Genomic DNA, 26,463 nt, shown 5'->3' with positions numbered 1-26,463 from the left:
AAAGAAAGGAATCGTGCCAAAAAGCATGAGAAACATCGTGCAGCCAGGATCGCCAGCAGGGCATCTGAAAAGCACTCTGATAAAATTACATACAGGGCAACCTTACGTATTGTTTGTTTCAATCAACTCAGATCACATGCAGCCATTACTGCAATCAAGTTGTTTCCTTATGTCATGAGGGAATGATGTGGGCCCAAAAAAACTGTTTAGAGCTGAAGGATTATGTTCCATGCTAGCCTCATTACCTGCTTTTTATCATATTGTTATCAGCTGCTTATGTTAGGGACAAAAAGTAAGAGTACGAGGTCTTCCCTGATTCGCCATTCCACACAACATGTCTTTGTGACTATATGTACATGCAGATGATCCATAGATGAAAAATATTCAGTACAGTAGAATCTCATTACAAGATACACTTGGTTGTAAGAGACATATGAAAATGGTTTGGTTGGTTTTTCTATGTTTGCCACGTTAACAACACTGTACACAAGAGACACCTTTGTTACTAACGACTTTTTAAGTATTCACTACTTCGAAGGGACACAACCCAGACACATTCACTTCATGCACCTTGTGTGCTCTGAAGGGCGTAAAGATCATGCAATCCTCACACAAGTCAATTGCGCATGTCTCTTTAGCATGGACTAGAAAAGGAAGGCAACGAGGGCAGTGCAGGGCAGAAAGTGTCGACAGTTGAAGCTGACGAGCGTCTAAGAGCACCTCAAAGGCACTGCGAGCAACAAGGCTTGCAAAGTGAAGTGTTTAACTTCCAGAAGTTAGGAAGGAAGCTAACACAATCTACAGTCACTAAAAAGCTGTGAATGTCTTCTTTAAAGGGCCCCTAAGCCACCGAGGTTGAAATTTATTTGCGGTGTTGCAGTTGTACATGTTAAGGCAACGAACACGTAGCCATGAGAGTTTTTCGAAATGGTGCAGTAATAGTGGAGCTACGTGTTTGATTATCAAAAAGTAGTCCCCGCTCATTTTACTCTTTCATCTGGTACACGCCATCTGGATAGTATCGTCTTTTCCTCGCCTAGTACACCTCCAAATGTTACGGGACAGGCCATCACCAACGAGCTCTGTTGCTGCCGCGCAGGCCCGTCGTCCTGCGAGGGGTGGCGCTAATGACCTCGCCAATACAATGGAACTTTGTGGTGACTCTTGTTGAAGAGCCTCATAGGCAGACCCTTCTGTTGGCGTTTCTGTTCTTTGCCCCCATTGGCTGCCCACAATGGCATCGCGAGCAACGCGACGAGGAAGGAGTGTGTATTTGCTTGCATGCCTTGCCGGCAGTCGTACACTTTCGTTCGACCAATCGACAGCACCGGAAACTGGTGAATCATCAGAGACAGCCTGGTGATGTCAGGACAAACTGGGGGGTGCAGGATAGGTCCAGAGAGGCGCACGGAGTCGTTTTCTTCATATTGTGGTGCTCCCACAGTGCTGCGCACTGTGGCGTTTGGCATCGTCAGTTGTGACGGCATTCTGATTTTGATGCACGTGTTTACTTGAAATGTTCAAAAAATGTCGAGAAGTGGTTTAGGGGCCCTTTAAGCCACCCTGAGCAATTATTCCTTGAGATATATCTAAACATACTTTACTGATGATGCATAATAAAGTGATCTAGTCTGGCTCCTCAGTGTTTTAAAATTTCTGGTATTGAGAGACATGTTTCCCGTGCCTCTTCAGTATCTCTTCTGAGGCTTAACTGTAATGTACACACATAATTGTGTAACTCCTCCAGCAAGTATTATTCATTAAGCCTGGTCACTGATGTGCAAAGCTTGTGGTTAAGTTTTGATGTCCATACTTTTTAGAGCTATGTTTATTAATTCACGCTGTTATTGGTTCTTCGATGCAGGAGACAATGCCTACGAAATTATTGGCCCTGATGACGAGAGCCCTCAAGGGGCAAACAACATCTCTGTTGCAGAAGTGAGCCCGATACCACCTGAAGTTACCATGACAGGTGGCACGGCAGCAATAGATACAGAGACGGCCATGTCTACTGCAGCTGCAACAGTGTACGAGGCGAGCAGCAGTGTGTCAGCATCAGCAGCAGTGTCAGAAGGAACCGCACCAGGCCTGGTAGAGCAACATGTGTGCTATCACTGTGACTTTTTTTGTAGTGCATACAACTCATTTGCTCAACATACGAAAGCTTTTCACCACGACTGTGAGCCATTGTTCTTGTGCAGCAAGTGCAAAGTGTGCAACAAGCATCACTTTAAGATATGAAAACATATTACAGTTGTTGCCTCCCCAGCCAGCCCACATAGCGACAACAATGTGGAACACATGGTGGGACACACCTCTTACCCATTAGAAGATAGTAGAGACTGTCAGTGTTGTTGTTAGATTAACTGGTCTTTGTAGGCAACTAGAAGGACAACACAGGTGCCATAAGATTGTTGTTTATGTTGTTGTTGAAGAGGTAAAAAAGAAGTTTGATGCAGCTGAAGTGCCAACTGATATTGAGCAAATCGAGAACAAGCACCTGAAAAAGCAACACTATCGAAATTTGGGTATCTGTGTGCCGCCAACTCTGGTAAAAATGGCATAGGACAGAAGTGTGATGAAAATCACATAGACACTGCTGTTCCATCACTGGTCACAGTGAGCAGTGACTTGTAGGGCAAGAGAGTCAACTGAAATTAACATTATGGCATAGTGTCATGCTCCCATGTGACCACTTTCCATGTTATTTTGCTTGATACAGCTCAACCTCCAGAAACGAGACTGCAACTTGTCTGTAAAAAGCTTTCACAAAAAATTATAACACTATTAACACAGCAGTATCTTCTTTTTTTGTGGGTTCGAGGTTCCCGGGTGTCCATTAATGCAAAAATTGCGGAAAAAAAGAACATGTGTCGTACTTGCACCTTTTTAACACGTACGAAGGGGACAGAACTTTTCTAGTCATGCATCTTCATCATACTATCAAGTTTTTAAATGCCTTTTATAATTATTATTACCAGTTATATCTGAGTGCATTGTATGCATTTAGCAGGTGTAAAATCAGGTCAGTTGGATCACATGCCTTATCTGCAAGGGAGCCCTATATTCAAGAAATTTGAATTAATATAGGTACGTTAGAGACGCAGTCTTTCAGCACTTTATTGCGTGTGGTTTAAGCATTGCTCAATACTTTTGTGGATGGCAGTTTCAACCGGCACAGCACTGCGCTTTGTCACGGTCATGTATCTTCAAAGCGGTGTTTACCATTTGTGTTGATCTGTTTGTGTATTCATAGAGCAAGTTCTTAATTTATTTTTTTCCGCATTCTTGTGCTTGCACTAAGCTTGTATAAGGCAGGTACAAAATGGGCGTCACTATAACGAACTGTTCTGTTGAGCTTACACTTGCAAATAATAGTGTTCAGATGGCCGCACTTCTATGCAGGTGCACCAATAGCTTTGTGTATGTTCTCATGTTTGTATAAATCTTATATAAGCTAGTTAGAAAATGTATGTCACTAAACATTGTGATATTCTTTAAAGAACTGCTTGGTTGGTTTTACACTTGTGAATTAGTATTGAGGCTGTGGTATTTCCATGTAGGACCACTGCTAGCTTTCTGTGTGCTCACGTGTTCGTATTAAGCTTTTACAAGGGAGTTACAGCATGTACGTCACTAAGCGCTGTGATATTTTTAAAGAACTGCTTTGTTGGTTTTACACCTGTGAGTAATAGTACTCGGGTGGCACTAGTCATGTGTAGGTACACAGGGACCATTTGTATACATTATGCTCATGTAAAGCAGTTACAAAGTGTATGTCACTAATCACTGTAATATTTGTTGAAGAATTGCTGTGATGGTTTTACACTTGTGAATAATAGTGGTCAGGATACAGTACTTGCGATGTATAGTTGAATTTATACAGTGCCAATGCCAAGACATGGGCTGTATATGTACCAAAAGAAATGTATGTCATTATATTGTTGTGATTATTACTGCTTGGATTTTATTAAACTCTAATAACATTTTTTCTTGTATCTATTGAGGTATGGCAATTTGTCATGCAACCAAATTGAGGACCTGAACTTGTGCATACAAATAAACAGCTAATTTAAGAGTATACTGCTCATATTCTGCGAAACCAGTTTAACAAATCTTGTACTACAATGCTGAAAAAATGACAGAGCTGACAGGGATGTACAGAAAGAGTTCTGCACTGGCTGAAGGACTGCCCCACACTGGAGTTGGTAATGTTGCGTTTATTGGAGTAGAACAGTAAGTGAGCTTCTGTTAAAAATGTGACAGTCAATGCAGAAACATAAGGCAGACGAGCAGATGTGGCACATTTTTTTCAGGGCCCTCCATGCCTACTACTGCATTTCTAGTCTTCCTGTGCTCTTCGTATAAGCCCCTGTTCAGCCAAGGTTTTTACTCCATGACAGTTGTTCTACTGGGTTCGTAGCAATATTGAAGAAAAAAATGCAATGGTTTTCAAGAACTTTCGAGGCCGCGACACAGTAACTTCAAGGACCTCGTGCGATTTTTTTAGTAGTTTGGACAGGCGATAACTTGTTCAACAACATTGTTATTTTTAATGCAAACAAAAGAATACAAAACAAATCGCAATTCACTGATTTCAAAAATTTGAAAGACTGCTAATTTGCCTTTCACCGCCCATCACTAAATGCACACAAGGAAGCATTTCAAGAAAGCGCTCAGTTTTTCTGCAATAGCACAATTAACTACTTGGACCTGCAACATTTGCAGTTTTTGAATACTGTTTGGTTTGACAGTGTATGGGATGTCATCTTTTGCCTCAGCTTTTCACCACCAAATAAGCAATAGTCATTTGTAATTTCCTTTTATTGTGTCTGTAGCTCTCAATTTACTCATCACGGCTTTTCTTTGAATGCCTCAACTGTTGAGCTTCCTGATTCTGCTCCTCCAAGTACATTTGTCACCGGTTCCATGTGCCTAAAACTGGTATCTGCAGCTCCTTTGTAATTTCAACTTTAAGGATGTCGCTTTCCTTCTATTACCTCCACAGACAATTCTCTGTGACATGCGAAGAGTGTTACAGAAGGGAAAAAATAACACTTGGCAATGTCTGATATGTCTAGCCAAGTGTACAAATTTAAGGACTTTCCAGTACTTCTAAAAATTCCAGGGTGTTCAATGCCTTGAAAATGGCATTTCAGAAATAAAGGGTTTTCAAGGATCGCTACAAACGCTGGTTTCTAGCACCTAAATAATTTTACAAACTTATTTTGTCATAGAGTTCGGAAATTCATGCTTTTTAGCTAACGCTGCACTATCTCTGTACATTGAAGCCACGAGAGCGCAACCATTTTGGAGTAAAGAAAAATACTGAAAGCTTTTAATACCACTCTTTTTCTATGGAGCTTCGTATTGCCTAGTTAGGTTTACGAATGTGCCTGGTTTTGGTGGGCGTTTCTTCGACATTTTCTGTGAGAAGTAGATGACTAACCCCCGTATTCAGAAATGTATATTAATACAAAGCTCATGCTTGACTATATAAACGACGCCTGGTGCGAACGTCCCCCAGACGCTCAGTGCCTTTCTTTTGGTGCGTTCACGACTTGCGTCATTTAGATCAATACCCGCCGTGGTTGCTCAGTGGCTATGGTGTTGGGCTGCTGAGCACGAGGTCGCGGGATCGAATCCCGGCCACGGCGGCCGCATTTCGATGGGGGCGAAATGCGAAAACACCCGTGTACTTAGATGTAGGTGCACGTTAAAGAACCCCAGGTGGTCAAAATTTCCGGAGTCCTCCACTACGGCGCGCCTCATAATCAGAAAGTGGTTTTGGCACGTAAAACCCCAAATATTATTATTATTATTTAGATCAAGTCAAGCATGGGCTTCAAGTTATGATGCATTTCTGAATATTGGGGTAAGCGTGCGCAATTCCGGGCAGCGCATTGTGCCATTGACACTGAGAGGAAACGGGGAAAAGAAAGTTAACGCCCTATACTCCTAAACTTTCGCCTACCTGTGGTGTGCGTGTATCGTGGAAGAAAAAACAGCGCAAGCACCAGGACGAAAAATAGCATCAACCACACCAGCGCTTCGTGGTGTTGTCCATGTTTTTGCGTCGTCCTTGTGTTGCGCTGTTTCTTCTAAAATGCTCAACAACTAGCCGGCAAGTCTATCCTGTGCATATATATTGAACACACGTATGAATGTAGATGGTCTTCGAAGCTTTTAGAATGAGCACTGCCACAGGATACGAGCAGTGCACGCGTAACAAGTGGACACATTAGTCATTTAAACATGCGTGCCAATGCATGTGACGCGGCTATCGGCATAAGCAGTCTCCAAATGCTGGAATACATGCTCTTCAAAACGCTAACGATCCGCTGCTAATGCAGGACAACAGCTCACAGCGGACTGAACCAAACTCTAAACTAATGCACTTGAAAAGAACGCCTACACGGCAGCGTGAGGCACGTCGAAATGCCTGGTACTGGCATCGCAGTTGACCACACACGAATGGAACTGGCGGAAAAAATAAACAGAAATGCTCACCAGTATACGCGCGACTTAAATTCACATACGTGGATGGTTGGCACGATACTTTGTATCCGCACATTTTCGGAGAACATATAATGCATGAACTGGAAAAGCACTCGATCGTGAGCTGAACGGCACATTTGTTATTTTCCTGGGGTGACGACAAGCCGTGAATAGTTCTCACGTCGTCGTCTACGTTGTATTCCTCCGTTAGTAGTAGCAAGGAATGGAAATGATGCAAATGCAAACGTATTCCAGTACACAACAGCACAGCACACTGCAGAGAAACTCCACCCACTGCAGCCGATTCCTCAAATACATTTGTTGTGTATATAAGATCTAAAACAACACTACTGAGCGTGGTGGCTCTGTGGTTTAATGGTTAGGATGTGTGCTTTGAATTGTATAGATGCGAGTGTACGCGGGTTCGAATCCACGTGATGTATAGAGCAATATGGTTCTCCAGATAAGTGTGTGATTCCCTCGACTACTGCGTTCTAATTAGACTATGTGTCTCCTGATTGTGAAATATGCGAAGATATTTGCGGATTGAATGTGCATTCGCTTTTTTCTCTCCACAGTGGCGTTCGGGAGACGCATAGGCCGATTCCGAGCAGTCACGATTCATGGTAGGCAGCAAATAGCCAGGAAAACTGACTTTAAAATCCTGCATAACATTGCTCACGCCTATTCTGAAGGCCGCTTGGAATTGGGCCACTGAGTCTGAGGAGCCGCCTAGGGAACGGTGTATCAGCGACCCTAATTTGATATGATTTCCTGCCTGCATGCGTGGCCAGGACTTCGCTAAGAGGGTATTGGGAAGAGTACTAGCACTCTGTTTGGGGGAGTAGAAGTACTCGGTCTGGTGGAGTGCCATTACCCCTACGGTGAGAGTATTACCACTCTGCGGAAGAGTACTAGCACTCCCTGTGGGAAGAGTATTATCACTCTGCAGAAGAGTACTAGCAATCCCTTGCGGTGGAGTAACAAAACTCTGTCAACAGGAGTTGACCTACTCTCTCTCAAAGAGGGTCGATCTACTCTCGAAAAGAGAGTGAAATATGGGACAAGCCGCTACTCCCACAAAGAGAGTGCCCGGCACTCTCTTAGTTTTTAGAGTGTACGTTCGCACGCAGCCGCATGCGATTCAAACATTTGAACCTCTGTGTTCGCAGCAGTCTCTATGGGTAGTCCTTCGCGATGGCAGTGCAATATTGTTACGCTGAAACCGCGTCTAACCACACTTCGTCGTATTAATCAAAATACGCGATGCTCCATCTACAAGTATGATGATTGGCTATATCGCAGTTTAAATGTACAAACGATGACGACATTTCAACGGCTAATGCAGACTGGATACTTGTGACCGAGCTTACACTGGTGACCAGACGTGTCATCAAGGTGTTCCGAAAAGAAGTCAAAGACGCCCCCATCCCCTCATTCCCGTGCAGACAACTGTACTGCGACACGACGTTTCCTTTTAGGCAATGCTAAGGAGCTATGGTTGTATTGGCGGAATCAGAATCCACCACTTTTTCTTGGGGGCAATGCTCGTTGCCGAAAATCCCTATACACAGAGCATATGATTGTTTCACCTAGGCAATAAAAGGCGGAGCACTTGAGGAAAGTAGTGGAAAAGCATAACTTAGGACACAATTCGACTGGCGCATTCCACGCTTACTTTCTGGTGTCTGTATGCGCCAACCTTTCCAATGCCTTCTGGCAAAAATAACTGCTTCGCACATCCGCTAATAGCAAAAAAAAAGTATTTTCGATCGAAAACTTCGTTTTGGAGCTATTCTTGTGGCGCTGTTTTCACCAACAACAGCTCTACAGTGAGCAAGCGTGTGAAGACCAAAGTATTCCAATGTTATAGCCCATTTCCCCAGTGGAAGGCAAAGTTGAGGAAGCTACTTATCCAAGTGCAGCCATAGAAGCCTCGCGCTGCAGTGTGTTTAATCTACTACAATTTAGGCGCAGTGACCACTTCTCATAAAGAACAGAAACTTCTGAATGTAAAGTTAGGTCAAGGGGCACATTTGTGCACGTGCGTGCTTCCTGTATGCGATTTCGGTCACGAGCGCAAGCTTTATCATCACTGGTGCCTGGTAAGTGCCCCTACGCTCACTCGGTGCCAGATTGGATAAGCTCGACGATTATTTCTCGAAACATGTTGTCATATAAGGCGACATAAAAGCATAATACTAGATGTTGGATGAAAACATATGACCCATATTTCCTATGCTAAGCCCTATTCTTGCAATCGTGAATGCAAGCAGTGAGAGGCAAGTTGCTACAAGTTGGTATGTATGAAAAGACATAACGTGAAGAGACATCTCAGTGTACACATGTCTATGTTAAGCTTCCATTGGAAGGAACAATATTTGATGAACGCGCTGGCTTGTGTCTCAACAAACTCCCGGCCACGGCGGCCGCATTTCGATGGGGGCGAAATGCGAAAACACCCGTGTGCTTAGATTTAGGTGCACGTTAAAGAACCCCAGGTGGTCAAAATTTCCGGAGTCCTCCACTACGGCGTGCCTCATAATCAGAAAGTGGTTTTGGCACGTAAAACCCCAAATATTATTATTATTATTATGTCTCAACAATATCAATAATTCGCAAGAGCTAGGCTAACATAAGTTATCCTGGGGATGCAGGCGTTTAAGATTCAATCCACGTTTATTTGGTGCTGGAAAGTTGTGCATTGCCCATGCCAGAAGCACAGCTCCGCTGCGCAGGAATAACATCGCAAATTTAAAACTATGGTTGGTTTGTGTCGCTTTCGCAAAAAAGAAAAAGAAAACATGACAATTAACAAAGAACAACTGACCTTCATGGTATAAATATCTATTCGGTGGAATGCAATATCTATTTCTTCGGTATAATGGGACGCTCATGCTGTTTACATCTCAAGAAAACTGTCTGCAGTTACAGGTGTAATTTCACGCTTCCATATATTTCTTTCCACAAGGGCTAAACTACAAATATATTACGCCCTATTTCTTTCTCAAATTAACTATTGTACACTGGTATGGGCAACAACAACTAAAAGAAATATGAACAAACTTCTTGTATTGCAGAGGAAAATTATTCGCATTATCGTTAACATTGAACCAACGTCGAGTGTTAATCCCACAATAGCATCATTGAGTTTGATCCGTGTAAATAATATATATGAATTTCGTTTGTTACAAATAACATACTTTTCTTTCGTATGAGTATTTTCCTGACGCAACTTGCTTCCCTTGAATATCGTATACCAATAGTCAACACTCGTTGTACTGACACTTGGTCCTTACCACAGTTTAGAACCGATTACAAGCTGCAATCCTTGGCTCACAATCTGCCATTTTTTCTCAATAAACATAAACATATTGCTGCTTTTAGTCGAAAACAACTACGAACATACCTTGTGCAGATGTGATCCATATTTCTTCATATGTCGTTTAGGAAATCTTCTGTGTTATTGCTCTACTTGATTTGTTGCTGTACTTGATTGCTGTACTTGATTTGATTACTATTCTGTATACTATTGTTATTTCGTTCTGTCTGCTGCTGCTATGTAATGGTTTCTTGAGCCTTTGTCAAGCTGTTCGTACAGCTTTTAGCCCAGGTGACCATCCAGATACTTGCTGGAGAATAAAAATGTGATTTGATTTGAGTACTGTCCAAATTTAGCAGCGGGTATGTAGACATAGCTGTGGAACATTTTGGATGAGAATTTTTCTATCTGCAGTCACGACTCTGTGTAGCGCTATGATGGGAATAGCAAAAACTACGTGGTACACTGATGTTACACGAGTGTACGTCAGCCAATAAGTGCGAACCTAGCTATTAATACGAGGTGTCATACAATCTATGTAGTATACTTGTTCCCAGATACGAATATAATTCTGTTTTGCGCCCTAGTGTCTTTTTCTTTATGGTCATTTACAAGCCAAACCGAGTTACTCCAGCAGTCTGACAGTTATAGCATTATGCAATGAAAAGAGGTGAGTCGTGCAGACAGGGCATGGAAGAGAAGTGGACCACACGAACGCGTTCTTGCTGTCCACTTCTCTACTCTTGTGTCCTGTCTGCAGGACTCAAATCGCTCTTTTTTCATAATGCATCCTTACCAAATAAGTCAGCTCTCTGTCGTTATAAGCTTCATTTCTTGTACTATGAGCCCTTTTCCATGTTCCCCTACTTATCTGCACGATCCTGCTTCGTTAGCTTCCTTAATTGCGATATGTATGTTCCGCGCTAGAACCATGTCGTGGTTTAGTCGTAATCGTGTCTTCCCATTGGAAGTTCAAATGGTGTGCGGCTTCCTTAAACCATCAACTGCGCATGCCAGCAGGATTGGAGCTATTCTTTCCGCTGAATCATGGCGCCAAGTTATGTTCCATGAGGAGTGTCTAAAGGTCCGTTGCGCGTTCCCGGGTAACGGCCGCCATTGGAACTGGCCTTACACCGTTTGGAATAGGTTAGCCATGCAACATGCGGACTTCTACTGAGGATGAAACTTCCGGAGCTCCAACAAAGTAAGAGAAAACACCTTTCTAATAATTCACCGTCAAATAACGTACTGGTTCTTGGAGACGCCATTATAAGTGATACCCATAGAAAAACTCTTGCTTTAGGTCCTACGCACTGTTTTAAGCCTAACATAAAACCCGTTGACGTTTTAAGCATACCGCGCTGCATAACCAGGTTCGTCCCGGAGGAAGAACGCTCCCGCTGTATTTCATATTGCATTCCTAGCATTACACAATCAAATTCTCATTTTAGGACGTCTGACCCTGTCCGACCATTAGATAATTACATTATGGAGCATGAACTTAGACCAGTAATATCTGACAAGGAAGGTTATTTCGTAATTATGCCAGATGACATCGGCGTTCGTGTTGTCCACTTCTCTACTCTTTTGTGCTGTCTGCACGCCTCACCTCTCTTTTTTTTTGCATAATGAATCCTTACCAACTAGCTCAGCTTTTTGTCGTTCTATGTAATAGCACGTCTGTGTGGGGAGCGTGTACGTCACGTTGAGTTAAAGACATTTTCTGCTTGGCAAGAAGTTCGAAGAACAATCCGAAATCAATTATGAAAGAAAAAAAACTGTCAGCCATGTGAATGCAGTACATAGCTATAAAAGAAACCCATAGAGGTTTCTCATAATGAAGGCGTCGCAATTCGTCCGGTCAATTTTTTTTCGTCATGTGAATTTTTGTCATTGCGAAGCCTTCTTTCTGAGAAACCAGTATGAGTTTCCTTTGTAGCTTTGTGTTACAGTCGAGTGGATGACATTTTTTCCCTTGCATTACACTTCCTTCACCTTGCGGGATTCCGCTGAGCTCATTGGCCAAAAAACAATTATGAGTGCTGCCATGTAATGAGGGTCAATGCTGTGTCAATCGATGTCACCACAGCAGCGGAGCTTGTGAACAATGTTTCTTTGCACTATACTAATTCTTGAAGCTTTAGTTAGGGCATGAGTAGTGTAACGAAAAATTCAAATTAAATGTGTCATGTACTTTTGTGGCAGCTAACTTACGAACACCAATATGTGGACACGCGAGATGGCACTAATGTTCGCAGCGTTGTTTCATTATTGTCATGGCGTGCAGATTTATGCAAGCTTATGTACAAATTAAAGAAATTTAATGCCTCGTTTAACAACTAACATCCTGGTTGTTGTTTTTTTTCAATATAAAACGCACTATTATCTTAAGAACTAGTCCCGAGCAATTGCTCTTCATGTCCCGTCAACTCGATAGCACAGAATTCTAAGCCCGTCGCTTGTTCTATAGAAGCGGCTGGTTTAGCAATAGCAGTGATGTTACAACTGATGTTTCAATTATTCCAGAAATGCAATTTATGAAACCTGTTTGGCGTTTACATTAACACTCTTCTTTTGTTAATTTGTTAAGTGAGACTAAATACAAAAGTATGCAGATATCAAGGACTGCAGAATTGTTATGCAAATAATTTTTCAAGTGGCTGGCTATGCAGCATCTTTCTGCACTGGAATTTTCTCACAAAATTAAACAGGTGATAAAGTTGGCCGTGATTTTTTCCCTTAAATATAAACTTTCCGTCAAACTTACCGTCAAAGAACACCTCACCTGGTGATTACTTGTAGGAGCGTCTTCCGAATGGTGCGGTAACAGCGATGGTCCAGCGAGTTCTTCTTGATCTTCTAGACTTCGACCACTGGAGGAGGGCAGCAGTAAAAATATATATTATAAATAATTGGGTTTTACGTGCCAAAACTACGATCTGATTATGAGGCATGCCGTAATTGGAGACTCCAGAAATTTGGAGCAGCCCAGTTTCCTTAACGTGCACCTAAATCAAAGTACACAGGTGTTTGCGCATTTCGCTCCCATCGAAATGCGGCCGCCATGGCCTGGATTCGATGCCGCAGCCTCGTGCTTAGCAGCCCAACACCATAGCTACTAAGCAACAACGGCGGGTGTATGTAGTTCCAAGCTACAAAGCAAACCCACATGAGTTTCCCAAAAACAAAGCTTCGTAGTTGAAAAAGTCATGCTGGTCTAGGATTTGAACCCAGAATCATCTTTCCGAGGCGGTCGCTCTGCCATCTATGCTAACCAGGAGGCTAACAGATCGCGGCGGGGGCGGGGTGGGAGGGGGCGAATTAATCGACAACTAAAAGCACAAGAACATTGAATACAGCAAATTAGTACAGCGAAATTGCAGAAGGTGGAGGAAGGTTATTGAAAGGCAAAATTCACATCCACCCGTATGTAGCACGAAGCTATAAACTAGAAGTTGAGAAACTCGACTAGGTTTCCTTTGTAACTTCGTGCTACATGCGAGTGTATGTCAATTTTTCTTTTCAAGTTTATCCCTCATACCAACTAACTAGAGAGCGAGACCGTGGGGATAGATGAAATACATATAGTTGCTCAACTGCAAATTGCGGGGCAGCACTACAGTTGTGTGGGCCGTAGGCGATATAACCGCTAGAGACGTTCAGAAGAAGATGCGAAACTAGAATGAAACAGCGCTTCGCGGTAATGTGCAGTGGACGGAATCACTGCCCCGCTCGGCCAAAGCGTTCCGCCCTGCAAGCGGTTGGAGAAGGAACGGAAGCACTGCGAAGGACTCTGGGTGCATTCAAATGCATTTGCTGCAAAATATTGCTGAAATTGTGCTACATTTCACAAATTTGTATAAATTATTGCAGGAACCATTTAACCTTGAATTTATCCAATCTGATGCGCACAGTTTATTTAAGAGCGCAGCTCTCAGGCGCCAGTTCCTGCAAAGAGCGTTGGCTTCGGGGTCAGCGTAACCGAGCGAACGAGCACAGCGAAAGATGGTAGCGAACGCGGAGCGCAGGCTAGGGGGGGCGGGGAAATTGAAGACGCAAGGAGCAAAACGGAAAGGAGGGCGCAGCACAGCCAGGAGGCAGTGAGCGGTGGTGGGTATTGCGAAAAGGGTGAAGAGGAAAGCGGGGTACGGCACGACCAGAGGAGGTATTCTGTGAGAGTCCATCTAGTGTACATGCCCATTTCATCTGTCTGCTGTAGTGCTGATTCGCTGTGGTGCCTCGCTGCTGTAGATGCGCAGCCCAGCCCAGCTAATCAGCACTTCAGCAGCAGACGTAATGGACAGGTCCACTAGGAGGACCCTTACAGAATGCCGCCTCATGCATGCGGCCAGCGTGGAAGCAAAGCACTGTCGTGGGCTTATGACCCACTGCGCGTGGGCTACTGCGCCTGCGGTGCTACCGCCGCTAGAGAATGCGCCCCGCGCGATCCGCGTGTTCCCGTGTTCCCGTGTTCACTCTTTCTTTCTCAACAGTGAGTGACGCAACCGCTGTAAATGCTTCGTCTGCCGCTGGTGCTAAAGGAGCTGCCCGAGCAAAGGCTCAGGGCTGCCGCCTAGAGCACCTTTTCCTTGACAATCAAATTACTTGCCATAATATGTAGCGAATTCAAAACACCTAAACAGCTGCGCTCAAAATTTGCACTAACTAGTATCGCAATCGTCGGTAACATTTCTTTTATTTGCCACACCTAACGTTTTCGCCACCTTACTTCTGAGTTTTCTCGAATTACAAATGAAAACATCTTTAGTAATGACAACGATAGCTCCAACACTTTCTTAGACAGGAATGGAAAAGTATTGTTTGGTTTTACGGGCCATAGCCACGATATGGTTTTGAAGGTCGCGACAGGGGGGAACCCCTATCGCCCCTAGGGGTTCCTTAACGTGCATCCACTGCGCGCCACATTGTTATTTTTGTATTTCATCTCCTTTGAAAAGCAGCCACCATAGCCGATATTTCATCCCAGGGCCTCGAAATTCGCAGCCTAACGCCATAAACACTCTGCCATTGAGGTTGTTAAAGAATTCACACATTACCGCTTAAGTATTCTGCTGCACACTGAGTGTTTTGTCCATTTTATCTCCAATATCCGCTATTCAATTTGAAGCATACACTAGAAGATGCCTTAAGTTTTTGTGCAATGAACACTTCCAATCACTTGTCCGTTTGTATACATTCTTGTTTAGTTATATCTCTAAATCCTCAGAGTTCTGTCCCGCAGGGGACATAATTGCACTCAGAGTGGCTGGTAAGACTAAGATGTCTTCAATACCTTTCAGCATTTGCTTTGATAGCTATTATACACAGCCTTCCGAATCTGCATTCAGTCACACTGCGATTTTTTCAGTTTCCCATCGTGCCTTGAAAATTTCAATTAAAATCCAGCTTCGCTTCTTGCTTATCACAGTCTGGTCGCATGCCTTCTATATAATTTAAAGGATGCATGGCCATTCTCCAGTGTCAAACTTATTTTATCTACGCTTGCCATAACCTTGTCGGCATGGTTTTCCTCGTACAAAGTTTCAATGTTGAGCAGGACATCAGGTGTGCCGCAGATGCTCTTTTCTGGTTCCCTCCCCGTTGGTAGAGTACCAAAATTAATTTTTGCGAGATGTGCACCTCAAGTGCACAGCGCTTTTGCGACCCTATTGCATCTTAAAATCAACCATCCAGTTGAGAGCATACGATTTGTCAAACAAGTCAGTTGTTTGACAAACTTATTTGCCAGTGTGTAGGTGATACAAAAGCATAATTATGCATATTGTAAATGCTCCCAATTTACAGTTATAAGAAGACATCTAAAAAGACGCTGCACTAAAACATTGAAATAAAAGGCCAGTGCAGCTACCACGAGGGCGTGCAGATTGCAAGAAGAAACATGAAGTAACAATGCAGAGATGGGCCATTTTCTTTGTGTACCCTGCTTAGCGCTGTTTTTAGAGCGCAGCTCTTAAGCGCCCGTTCCTGCGGCAAACGTTGACGTCGGCGGCGTAGCCAAGCGAACGAGCAAAGCGAAGCATGAAACAGAGAACGTGGAGCGGGATATGAAAGATTCGAGCCGCAAACGGTTGAGGCAAATGACAGTGAAGTGCGCGCAGTAAACTTGTGTCGTGCGGACGTGCCTAACCACTCGATGCGTGCCCACATAAACACTCTCAGCCGGACCGCTCGTTTCATAGTATCGTCTCCTCAGGTCAGCTCTCGTTCGCACTCGCATGGTTTGCTTGGTGTGGTCTCGTTCGCGCTTGTTTGGATAGTCATGGTTTCCAATTGTTTTGTAGTCTGATTTTATGCATGATGCGAATTATGTATTACTTTCTGGAAGCCACGTGGCACCAGCCAAGAATTAATTATGCAAAAAGGCAGTTAAGGTGATACATCGGGTGCCTGGTGAGGGATTGAAGTTGTAGCCCACAACACTCTAAGGAGCTCAAGACGAGGCCGCAATGATCTTACTCGAAATTTGGCGGATGCATTTTTCAGTTTTGAAGGAATACCGACATATACATCCAAATTCTAAAAATTGTGCCAGACGTTATAGCCCAGAGAAAAACAGTGATACTTGGCAATATGGAGGTATATATATATATATATATATATATATATATATATATATATATATATATATATATATATATATATATATATATATATATACAAAATTCATATTTCAATTTGATACCAAAGTCGGTCTAGAATGCCATATTTAAGGTCATTGACAGCGTGAGGTCGGGAAACGACAAAATTTGCAACGTTCAAGGAGTAATCCATGATATTGATACATGCATATTGCGTGTTTCTTGTGGCCGATGCACGTGGGCACAACAACGTACGTTACCGTTACCAATTCCCGCGATCCTAGCATGTTCTCCGGCCAAGATAACGCCGACGTTAAGGACTGGCTCAACCTGAATGAGCGTGTTCGCCAAAACAAACGCTGGGACCTTACCATTATGCTAGCTAATGTCTTATTCTACTTGGGCTGAACTCCTCGTGTCTGGTTACGGACACACGAGGACGAGATCTCTAGCTGGGATGCTTTCAAGGAGATGCTGGTCTTTGGAAATGCTCTTTGGAAATCCCACCGGTTGGCAGCTGTCTGCTAGAAAAGAGCTTGCTACCCGAGTTCAGTCTTCTACTGAATCGTATGTTTCGTACATACAAGAAGTGCTCGCTCTTTACCGGAAAGTTGACAAGAAAATGGCCGAGGTTGACAAAGTCGGCCACGTACTCAAAGGGATCGCGGACGACGCTTTCAACTTGTTGGTCTTCAACAATGTGTCCACCATCGACGTCATTGTCAAGGTATGCCGCCACATTGAGCTCGCCAAAAGCCCCCGCGTCATTCCACAGTTCTCCCGGCTCCCTAATACGGCTGCGATGTCGTCATGCAGTGACCTTAGCGCTTCACCACCCTTAAATGAGCACGTCCCACGTATTTTTCGCCGCGAACCCAAGGCTACAAATCCTGCGCCGTTCCATTCACGCTCACTTGAACCCACCATTGACCAACCAGCCCCACCGATCTCTTTCATTCAGGCAGTGATACGGCAAGAATTTGCAAACCTAGGTTTTCCTGCTCCCTGCTTCGTCTCCCGACCTGACGCCCGAGCGGCGCGGACTGCTTCGCCTCACGGCGATCTGTATTCCCCTCCCAGATACCCCAAACCTACCGAGTGGAGGACTCCGGAGGACAAGCCCATTTGCTTCCGTTGCGTCCACATTGGCCACATCGCTCGCCACTGCCGCACCTCCTGGACATCGCCGTATCCAAGCTCCTTTTCCCCGTCTCCTCGCCCATATGCCGACCCGTGCCGTTACTCGCCTCGCCGTATGCCTCTTTCCTCTGACGTATCCGTCGATGTCAGCCGTCCTGCTCATTTACTGTCACCTCAGCGCCGTCGGTCCCCATCGCCCCAACCACGCCGCTATTCGTCGCCGACCAATTATGCACCGTCTCAGACGGAAAACTAGACCTTGCAGATCCTGGAGGTAGTGCTGCATTATCTTCGTCGTGTCGAAATCCTCCGTTGACGCTCCCAACGAACCCGAACTTACTTGATGTTGACGTCGACGGTGTCCCTATGACGGCGTTAATAGATACTGCAGCCCAGGTCTCCATAATGAGTTCTAACCTCCGTCGTCGACTGAGGAAAGTTCTCACGCCTCCTAGTACTCTAGCCGTACGCGCGGGCGATGACAGCACTGTTGACGTCACTGGAATGTGTACTTACCGTATAAGTATCGCCGGCTGACACGTTCCTGTTCTTTTTTACAGTGCTGACCAATTGTTCCCATGATCTAATCCTCGGACTCGACTTTCTTATGGCGCACTTTAGTACGACCGCCTTCTTCCGCATGCCGCCTAAAGCCTTGACTTTTGTCGATTCGCTATCATCTTTTCCTGTGCCTGATGGTGATTACGTCTCCACACCTATTCTTGATGTCCTTTTGATACGCAATATCACTATGCCCCACTCCGTCGTCACCGTCGCCGATAACCGGAAATGCCTCCCTGTCGATAATTTTGGCCTGACAAAGGAAGTTCTACCCAAAGGCATATCGGTTGCAACGCTCTGCGCTATTGGGGATGACCACCTCATGTCATTTTCTGTAGACGTCTGCTCACATTCTTGGTCATGTTCACAGGATGCTACTTCCCCTGACGCAACATTTCGTCCTATGATTGCTGCGGACCTATTGCATGAACAAGCACCAGCTCTGTGTCACCTTTTGGTTTTCTACCACGACATGTTCGACCTCAGCAATCGCCAATTGGGCCACACTTCAATTGTTAAGCATCACATAAATATGGTGATGCCCGTCCTATTCATTGCCGGTGAGATCGAGTTTCTGCCTCAGAGCGTCAGGTTATTCAAGATGAAGTGGACAAGATGCTTGCCAAAGGCACTGTTGAACTTTGGTCGAGCCCTTGGGCGTCGTCCGTAGTGCTTGTTAAAAATAAAGATGGCACGTGACGCTTCTGCGTAGATTATCGTCATCTAAACTGCATTACAAAAAAAAGTCGTCTACCCCTTGCCTCGCATTGACGACGCCCTCGACTGTCTCCACGGTGCCAACTATTTTTCATCAATAGACCTGCGGTCTGGTTACTGGCGAATTTCTGTGGATGAAAAAGACGAAGAAAAGACCGCGTTCGTCACTCCTGATCGCCTATATCAATTCAAAGTTTTGCCATTCGGTCTATGCGACGCCCCAGCAACGTTCGAACGTATGATGGACTTCTTGCTTCAAGGGCTCAAATGGTCAACATGCCTCTGCTACCTAGACAACGTTCTCGTATTTTTGCTTATATTTGAGACACCTTGAGCACTTATCAGCTTTTCTTCAAGTCTTCCGCGTGGCTGGGCTCCAACTAAATTCTTTGAAGTGTCACTTCGGTCGTCGGCAGATTGCAGTGCTGGGTAACCTCGTCGACGCTTCCGGTATTCAACCAGACCCGGAGAAAATTTGTGCTGTCAGGTCTTTTTCTGTACATCAGTCTGTCAAAGACGTCCGATGTTTTGTAGGACTCTCCTCCGACGCTTCGGTAAAGACTTCGCAGCGATTGCCAGGCCTCTTACTGATCTTCTGAAGAAGGGCGTGCGTTTATATGGGGCCCCGCTCAACCTGCAGCGTTTACCCACTTCACCAACATTCTCACCATGCCACCTATACTGGCCCACTTTGAGCCGTCCTCTCCTACAAACGTGCGTACCGATGCTAGTGGTTACGCTATCGGAGCCGTCTTAGCCCAGCGCGAACAGGGTCAAGATTGTGTTATCGCATACGCTAGCTGCCTCCTCACAGCAGCGGAGCGCAACTATTCAATTAGAGATCGTGAATTCCTGGCTCTCGTCGTGGCAGTTTAGAAATTCCGCCCGTACTTGTATTGCACGCACTTCTCTGTAATCACGGACCACACGCGCTCTGCTGGCTTTCCTTACTTAAGGATCCTACCGGCCGGCTTGTTAGCTGGGCTCTGCGGCTGCAAGAATATTCCTATTCAGTAGTGTACAAGTCGGGCCGGTTACATCAAGATGCAGACTGTTTATCACGCTATCCAGTGCACGAGCCACCCGGTGACCCTGACCCTGATAGCGACGCTTGCGTTTTCTCCATTTCTCAGCTGCTACACGCTGATGACGAGCAACGCCGTGATGCCAGTTTGCGTGCCATCAGTGATGGCTTGGAATCTTCGCTTTCTGATTCGTCCCTTCACCTGTTTGTTCTCCGGGATGGTGTAATATACCGCCACAATGTACGCCCTCCAATGCCCTTCGCCACAATGTACTCCTCGTCATTCCTAAGCACCTCCGGTCAGCTGTTCTCCAAGAACTTCACGATTTACCAACGGCAGGTCACTTTGGCGTCTCCCGCACCTAGGACCGGATCTGCCGACGGTTCTTTCGGCCAGGCCTTGCCCACTCCGTCCGGAAATAAGTTGCAGCTTGCAAAAAATGCCAGCGCCGAAAAACACCATCGACACTCCCTGCCGGGTGCCTTGCAACCGCTGTACATTCTTTTGGAGCCGTTCTTTCGTATTGGCTCGGACTTACTTGACCCTTTCCCGCTATCCACGTCTGGCAACAAGTGGGTCGCTGTGGCGACAGATTACGCCACGCGCTACGCCATCACCAGAGTGCTTCCAACAAGCTGCGCCACAGATGTCGCCAATTTTCTTTATGCAACGTGATCCTGCAGTATGGTGATCCACGCCAACTGCTCAAAGATTGTGGTCGGACATTTCTTTCTGAAGTCATAGCCGACATCCTGCAGTCCTGCTCCAACAAGCCCAAGCTGACTACGTCTTACCATCCACAGACTAATGGTCTCACTGAGCGTTGAATTCCACCTTAACAGACATGCTTGCAAAGTATGTCTCATCCGGCCATACTGATTGGGGCCTTGCCCTACCTTTTGTACGTTTTGCATGTAATTCTTCACGTCACGACACTGCCGGTTATTTCCCGTTCTTTCTGCTGTTCGGCCGAGAAGCCACATTGCCACTGGATGCATCCCTTCCTTCCGCCGCAGCAGAGACCAGCGAGTATGGACTTGACACCATCAGCAGGGCAGCCCAAGCACGCGAAATTGCCCGCGGTCGCCTCCTGACTTCTCAAGACAAGTAACGGCGCTTGTACGATCGCCAACAGAGAGACGTTCGCTTTCCGCCAGGATCACTGGTACTCCTGTGGTCCCTGACTCGGCATCTTGGCCTGTCAGAAAAACTATCTCGGTACACAAGCCCATATCGCGTGCTGTGGGCCGTTACTACAGTTACCTACAAAGTCGCCTCGGTCAATACCAGTGCCTCGTCTGCCCCAAATTCCACTCACGTTGTGCATGTCGCACGCCTCAAGCCATATTACTCTCGTGTTATCACCGATATTAAGATGCCTGGGGATGGTGATTCTGCCGCTGGGGCTAATAATACATGCATATTGCGTGTTTCTTGTAGCCGATGCACGTGGGCGCCCCGACAAAGACGACGAACGCTCTCAGGCTCTCGGATGAACTGGCGAGCGCTGCAGTTACCTTTTGTACATAAACTTTGTAAATAGTGTCCTGTCTTGATCCTTTGTTCCCATAGCAATATGACATTTGTTCATTAGAAAAACACGAGCACTGCGCCCATTTCTTCTGGCTGTGCTGCGTGTGCCAGCTGCAGTAATTCCAGGAACGGAGTGAGCCAGCGTATTTAGGGCGCCTCAAGGGAAGGCTTTAGACAGTACTGAGCTTTCGGGGCAAAAAGAAGTCAAAGTTGTTTTCGTGACTTCCACGAACGAACATCATAACATGTCCCTGCATTGCTCTAGTCACTGCCGAACCCGCATATCTATCTGGTAGAGAATCCCTTCAGCTATCAGTCAGCATCTCTAGTGTACTCAGAAGCGATTAAAATAATCTTTACATGATTTGCCGAGATACAGACCTAAAGCCCTGCGGGGTCCTGGACCGACTTGACACCCGGCTCCGACCAGCGGGATGGCCCGTGCAAAGCGTTTTTCGGCGGGCCCGAGACGGGTGCTCGCTTTGGGCCAAGGACGCGGACCGGGTCGTGCTCGCTCATTAAAGGACCTAAATCAGGACTTCGAGCACTCGCGAGCCTTATGGATTGCATGGTCCAAGACATTCTGTGCCAAGGTCAAGTGACACGTGCAAAAAGCTGCTTCTTAGTATACCTTAGCAAAGGTAATCGAATACCAGATGATTTCTATATTTTTCTTTTGCACGAAAATGGGCATATTTTCCGCGTAAAGAAAAATAAATTGTACAGAAAAACCGCTCTTCAAACCATTTCCCTCTTATCACTTGTGTTTTTGCACTGTTACCCACTCGCGATATTATTATATTATTTTTGCGCTAAAGCAAGGGCTGCCAATATTGTGCCTTTATTTTGCGCTTTTTGCTCGTGAATTCGCCCCCGGTAGGCGCTCGTGACGGCAGGCAACATAGTCGTCTGTGACGTGCTTAAGTACGCCTTAAGCCAGCAGTCCGCACACACCGTATCTGAGACGCGTAAGTCTCCGCCAGCATGAGCACCCGCATATACAGTTGTCGTCTCATCCCTGAGTTCACCTATGTGTGCATCCTCAGGAACATCAATCACTTCATAGCGAGCGTCCCGGCCTCTTATGAAGTGTGCCGGAATTTCAAAAAATCATAGCCGCGTGTCTACCACCACTTCAAGCTGCTTCATTGAGGAGTTAAACTTAAGCCTCTGCATCCCTTCTGCCATCCTAATCACAGGATTGCTCTTCTCCATTCATCCTCTCCCGAAAGAGAAGAGGACGCAGAAGGGTTTTCTCTTGGTTCAGCTTGGCCCTGCGGGCTGCCATCCACCATTGCACTCACTGTAGCGCGTCCGTCTGCGCCTCTATAATTTCTTTCCTGTTCCTGCCTGGAACGAGCACAAGCATGTCGTCTGCGTACGCCTGCACGTGCACGCCCGCCGGAATTGGCAGGCGGAGCAGGCCATCTCTTACCACGTTCCATAGAACCGGGGGCAGTGGCGATCCCTGCCGACCGCCGACGTGCCCTGAAAATCCCGCAAAATCAGCACCAACGCCTCCCTGAGCTCCCGGCTTGGAGAGAGTGCGACACAGCGCTTGGAGTGCCATCACTGCGCTCCTACCGTCGGCAAAGCCGTGCTAGTGCAGGCTAATGTGTCCACGCGATAGCATAAAGAGATATAATCGACCGCACAGCAGTCACTCTTGCCCATTTTTGAGGACAGAGTTCATGCAGATTGTACGATATGCGCTTGGCGAATCCACTGGCCTACCTGGTTTCTTCATAAACATCAGTCTACCTTTCCTCCATGTCCTGGGGGAGTATCCGAGGCGTTGTGCCGCGTTAAACACCATTCTTACGAAGTCTGGGTGGGCGCTGAAACTACCACGTACCATGTCCCCCGTCAGACCGTCAAGGCCAGGCGCCGAGCTAGGCTACATTTTCCCGAGCACCGCCTCCATTTCCCATTGTGAGAACGGCCTCTCCTTTTATTTTGTGTCGTACGGTCCCACAACCATTGCACAGATCTCGGTGTGCAATGGCGCGTCTGTTTCAATCCGGTCGCGCGTAATGTAGCGTCGCATAAGGAACGACGCCAACTCTAGCACGCTTTCTGCCTGCTGCCCGTCAGGCATTGTCAGTGGCGGCAGCATGACACGCGCATTAAATTTGCAAAACGCAAGACAGAACGGCTTTTGCAAAAAGGGACTTCTTACTGCACTGATTACAGGATTCCCTGTTCGCGATTTCTTTTCAGCGTTCAAGTTTGTGTTTTCTCGGTAATTGGCAAGCGCCCGGCTGTGTTCATAGCGGAACACCACCCTAAATTATTCGCACCGGCACCGCTGAGACCTGCGGCTCACCCCGCTTACCGCACGTTGCCGCGTGACCAGTTCCGGCGTCCACACGACCTGCCTCCATCTACCCCCTTCTTCCTCGCTGGATGAAGCTGCCTTCACGGCTCTCTCCCCACGACGTTGTAGAACTTCGCAGTGATTACGTCGAAAGCGCTTGGCGAAGCGACGTCGGCACCGCTCACTTTTCCAAGCCACCGTATTTCCTGTAGGGCGGGGATCCACTGTATCCTCACAAGACTAGTAAGTCTCTCCCCCTTGGTCCCCGCACCGATATTGATAACGGCGTCTATCCTCCATACTCTGACATCCTCTCGTCATCTGAGACTCGCCACTCACACCCACGCTTCACAAGCGAGGGCGACGCGAGAACGACGTCTGTCAAACTATCGGTGTACCTATTGGTGTATCTATTGGCGTACGCAGGGGCGGGGGGGGGCGCATTGTTTCCCGCGCGTGGACCCCACAGGGCTTGCATGGCATTAAAATCGCCCATGATAAGTTCCCTGATCTGCTCATTTCTAAGCATTGGGCAAGATGACCCAGTACGCCCTGCATAGTACTGTGTGGCGGCCGGTAAGCAAAAATCACGCTAGCCGCGAAGTCACGCGTCGCGCACTCGACAGCACCCACCAGTTAAGACGCGTACATCGGAAACACATCGAATCTGTGTCTGTGCGGGAATATTGCGCTTCGCGAATCGCTCTCAACTCCTTATGCCTTAAACAGCGGCGGCAACTTCGGGACCACTCCATTGAACCTGTACGAGTCCATCGCTGCAGCTAGTGCACATCCTTCCTCGATCATAAAATCTGTCAGCGCTGCGGTCGCGCGCCGAACCTGGTCTAAATTGAGCTGCGCGATTTTTACTACACTCTACATTTTCGATCCGTTATTGCATGACGCCATTGTTAGTCAGTTCGTGACAATGTCCAACCACGCGAATGCGCAACGCCGTGACATTCCTCGCACCAGAAGGAAGAGCCATCGAGGCAAAGCGACCATCCAACGTCCTACCGACTATCCCCGCAAAAAGCGCGCCTTGCGCCATGTTGCAACAATCGTCTGTCCACTGGTTCGTACATTGTTTCTCCGCCCTTGCCCCCCGGCCGCCCGCGCTTCTTTACTACGGGTGACCATAGTTCGTTCTTGCCCGTATGCTGTCCATAAAGAGGTGGTACTGGAGGAAAGCTGAGGGGTGGCTAGATTCTCTTCTTTCCGTCCTACACTCATTGCAACATACCGCGTCCTGGCCTATTCTTACGGAGCACGCCACGGCAAGGTGGTTTCCGCGGCACTTCATGCACCTTTGACGCGTCCGTCTTGTGCTGGCAAGTCATTCTGCCTTGCCCGTGCGTGGAGCAGTATGCACACGTAGGCAATGTGCGCATGACCGTCCAGCCCACAGTCAACCTAGGGCGCCTCAATAATCTTCGGAAAGCCTGAGGAACCACCTTGACAACGTAGGGGCGCGTGCCAGCCCGCTCTCGATACGTGACTCGAACCTAGCACTTTCCTGCGTCTAAGTCTAGGCCTTTGTCTCAGTCACTCAAAACGCGAATAAATTCATCCGGGGTCATCTCCAGGTCAACACCTGAGAATTTGACGCCCGGGTTACGCTTCTCGCCAATTCGCGAAATTATTGACGCCAGCGTTACCGAGTTCTCGCCAATCGGCGCTTTTAGGTTCTCTATAGACTCGCGCGTATTCGAGAATACCGTCAAGCCGTACCGGATGGGCCGCAACGTGGCGTAGTTGATGCTTGTCGCGGCCAGGTTGATGATAAATTCGAGTAGCCGCAGGGCGTATCGTGCTAGCGTCGTCGTTCGGTCCATGGTTGTTACGAGGCTACGTGCTCCCAGGACTGTCCAGGCCGCACTCCCACAGCACTCGCCACAGCACCAGGTACGCTGGGAGCCGTACCGACGGCGGACGTCGCGTACCCCTCGAACGCCTTGTCGTCCACTGGTTCGTCAAGAACAGCCGCACTTGTTCCTCAACACAGTCAACCGACCCTATGCGCGAGCGAAGCAGCCAGCCTAACCGACCATACGCGCAAGCGCGAGAGCATGCGGTCGGTTGGCTGCCAGCTTCGGTCTCCTGCATTTGTGCCGAAAATGCAAGTATTTGGGGTTCTGACTCGATTCCACGCGAAGTATAGGGAAAAAACGGCTAGTTTGTTATTTTCGTCTATTTCTTCTGCCGGCAACTGAGGGGCCCAATATGGCCACGGCTCATACCTGCCGAGCTGTGGCCATGCCTAAGACTAGGAAGGCCCACGTAACTTTGCCGGCACCGGCGCAGGTGCTGGCGCGGGTATGTCGCCGAAGGCGGATTTTTCTGAGGATGGCGACGACGTCCTCGCCACCGCGAAGTTGCCGATCGAGGAGACGTTTGTGCGGAGAGGAACTAGCCGGCTGATGACAGTGATGAGGACAAGGTGCAGACCTTTTCACTTGAAAACAAAATTATACTCTTTGGGTTGTATCTTGCCACACAACAATAAATGTCATCTGTGTTGTCCGCATTTCCTTTCTTTAACGCTGCGAGCATGGTACTTCCCAATAACGAACGGCATGCGCGTTATCAGCACGACATAGCATTCCCGAGAGGAAAGTAGCGGGCACGGCGTTTTCAAGAAATTAATTAATAATTAATATTTGGGGTTTTACGTGCCAAAACCACTTTCTGATTATGAGGCACGCCGTAGTGGAGGACTCCGGAAATTTTGACCACCTGGGGTTCTTTAAC

The 26,463-nt window shown here is 46.7% G+C and overlaps 1 protein-coding gene across 2 annotated transcripts in view; it reads right to left on the bottom strand.

Moving 5' to 3' along the window:
• The window catches only part of LOC135909841 (uncharacterized), a 274,704-nt gene extending 248,904 nt beyond the window's left edge, over positions 1-25,800 (bottom strand). For both annotated transcript variants that reach the window (XM_065441885.1, XM_070529765.1), the window contains exons 1-2: positions 25,444-25,800; positions 12,606-12,693 (exon numbers count right to left, since the gene is read on the bottom strand). In XM_065441885.1, coding sequence (XP_065297957.1) covers positions 12,606-12,693; positions 25,444-25,547 — 192 coding nt within the window. In that variant the 5' untranslated portion in view covers positions 25,548-25,800. The remainder of the gene's footprint in view (positions 1-12,605; positions 12,694-25,443) is intronic.
• Positions 25,801-26,463: the final 663 nt, after the last annotated feature.

Source organism: Dermacentor albipictus, unplaced genomic scaffold (genome assembly GCF_038994185.2).
Source record: "Dermacentor albipictus isolate Rhodes 1998 colony unplaced genomic scaffold, USDA_Dalb.pri_finalv2 scaffold_30, whole genome shotgun sequence".
Taxonomy (NCBI): domain Eukaryota; kingdom Metazoa; phylum Arthropoda; class Arachnida; order Ixodida; family Ixodidae; genus Dermacentor; species Dermacentor albipictus.
The sequence above is the reverse complement of the archived record's forward strand: the minus strand, read 5'-3'. Positions and strand labels throughout refer to the sequence as shown.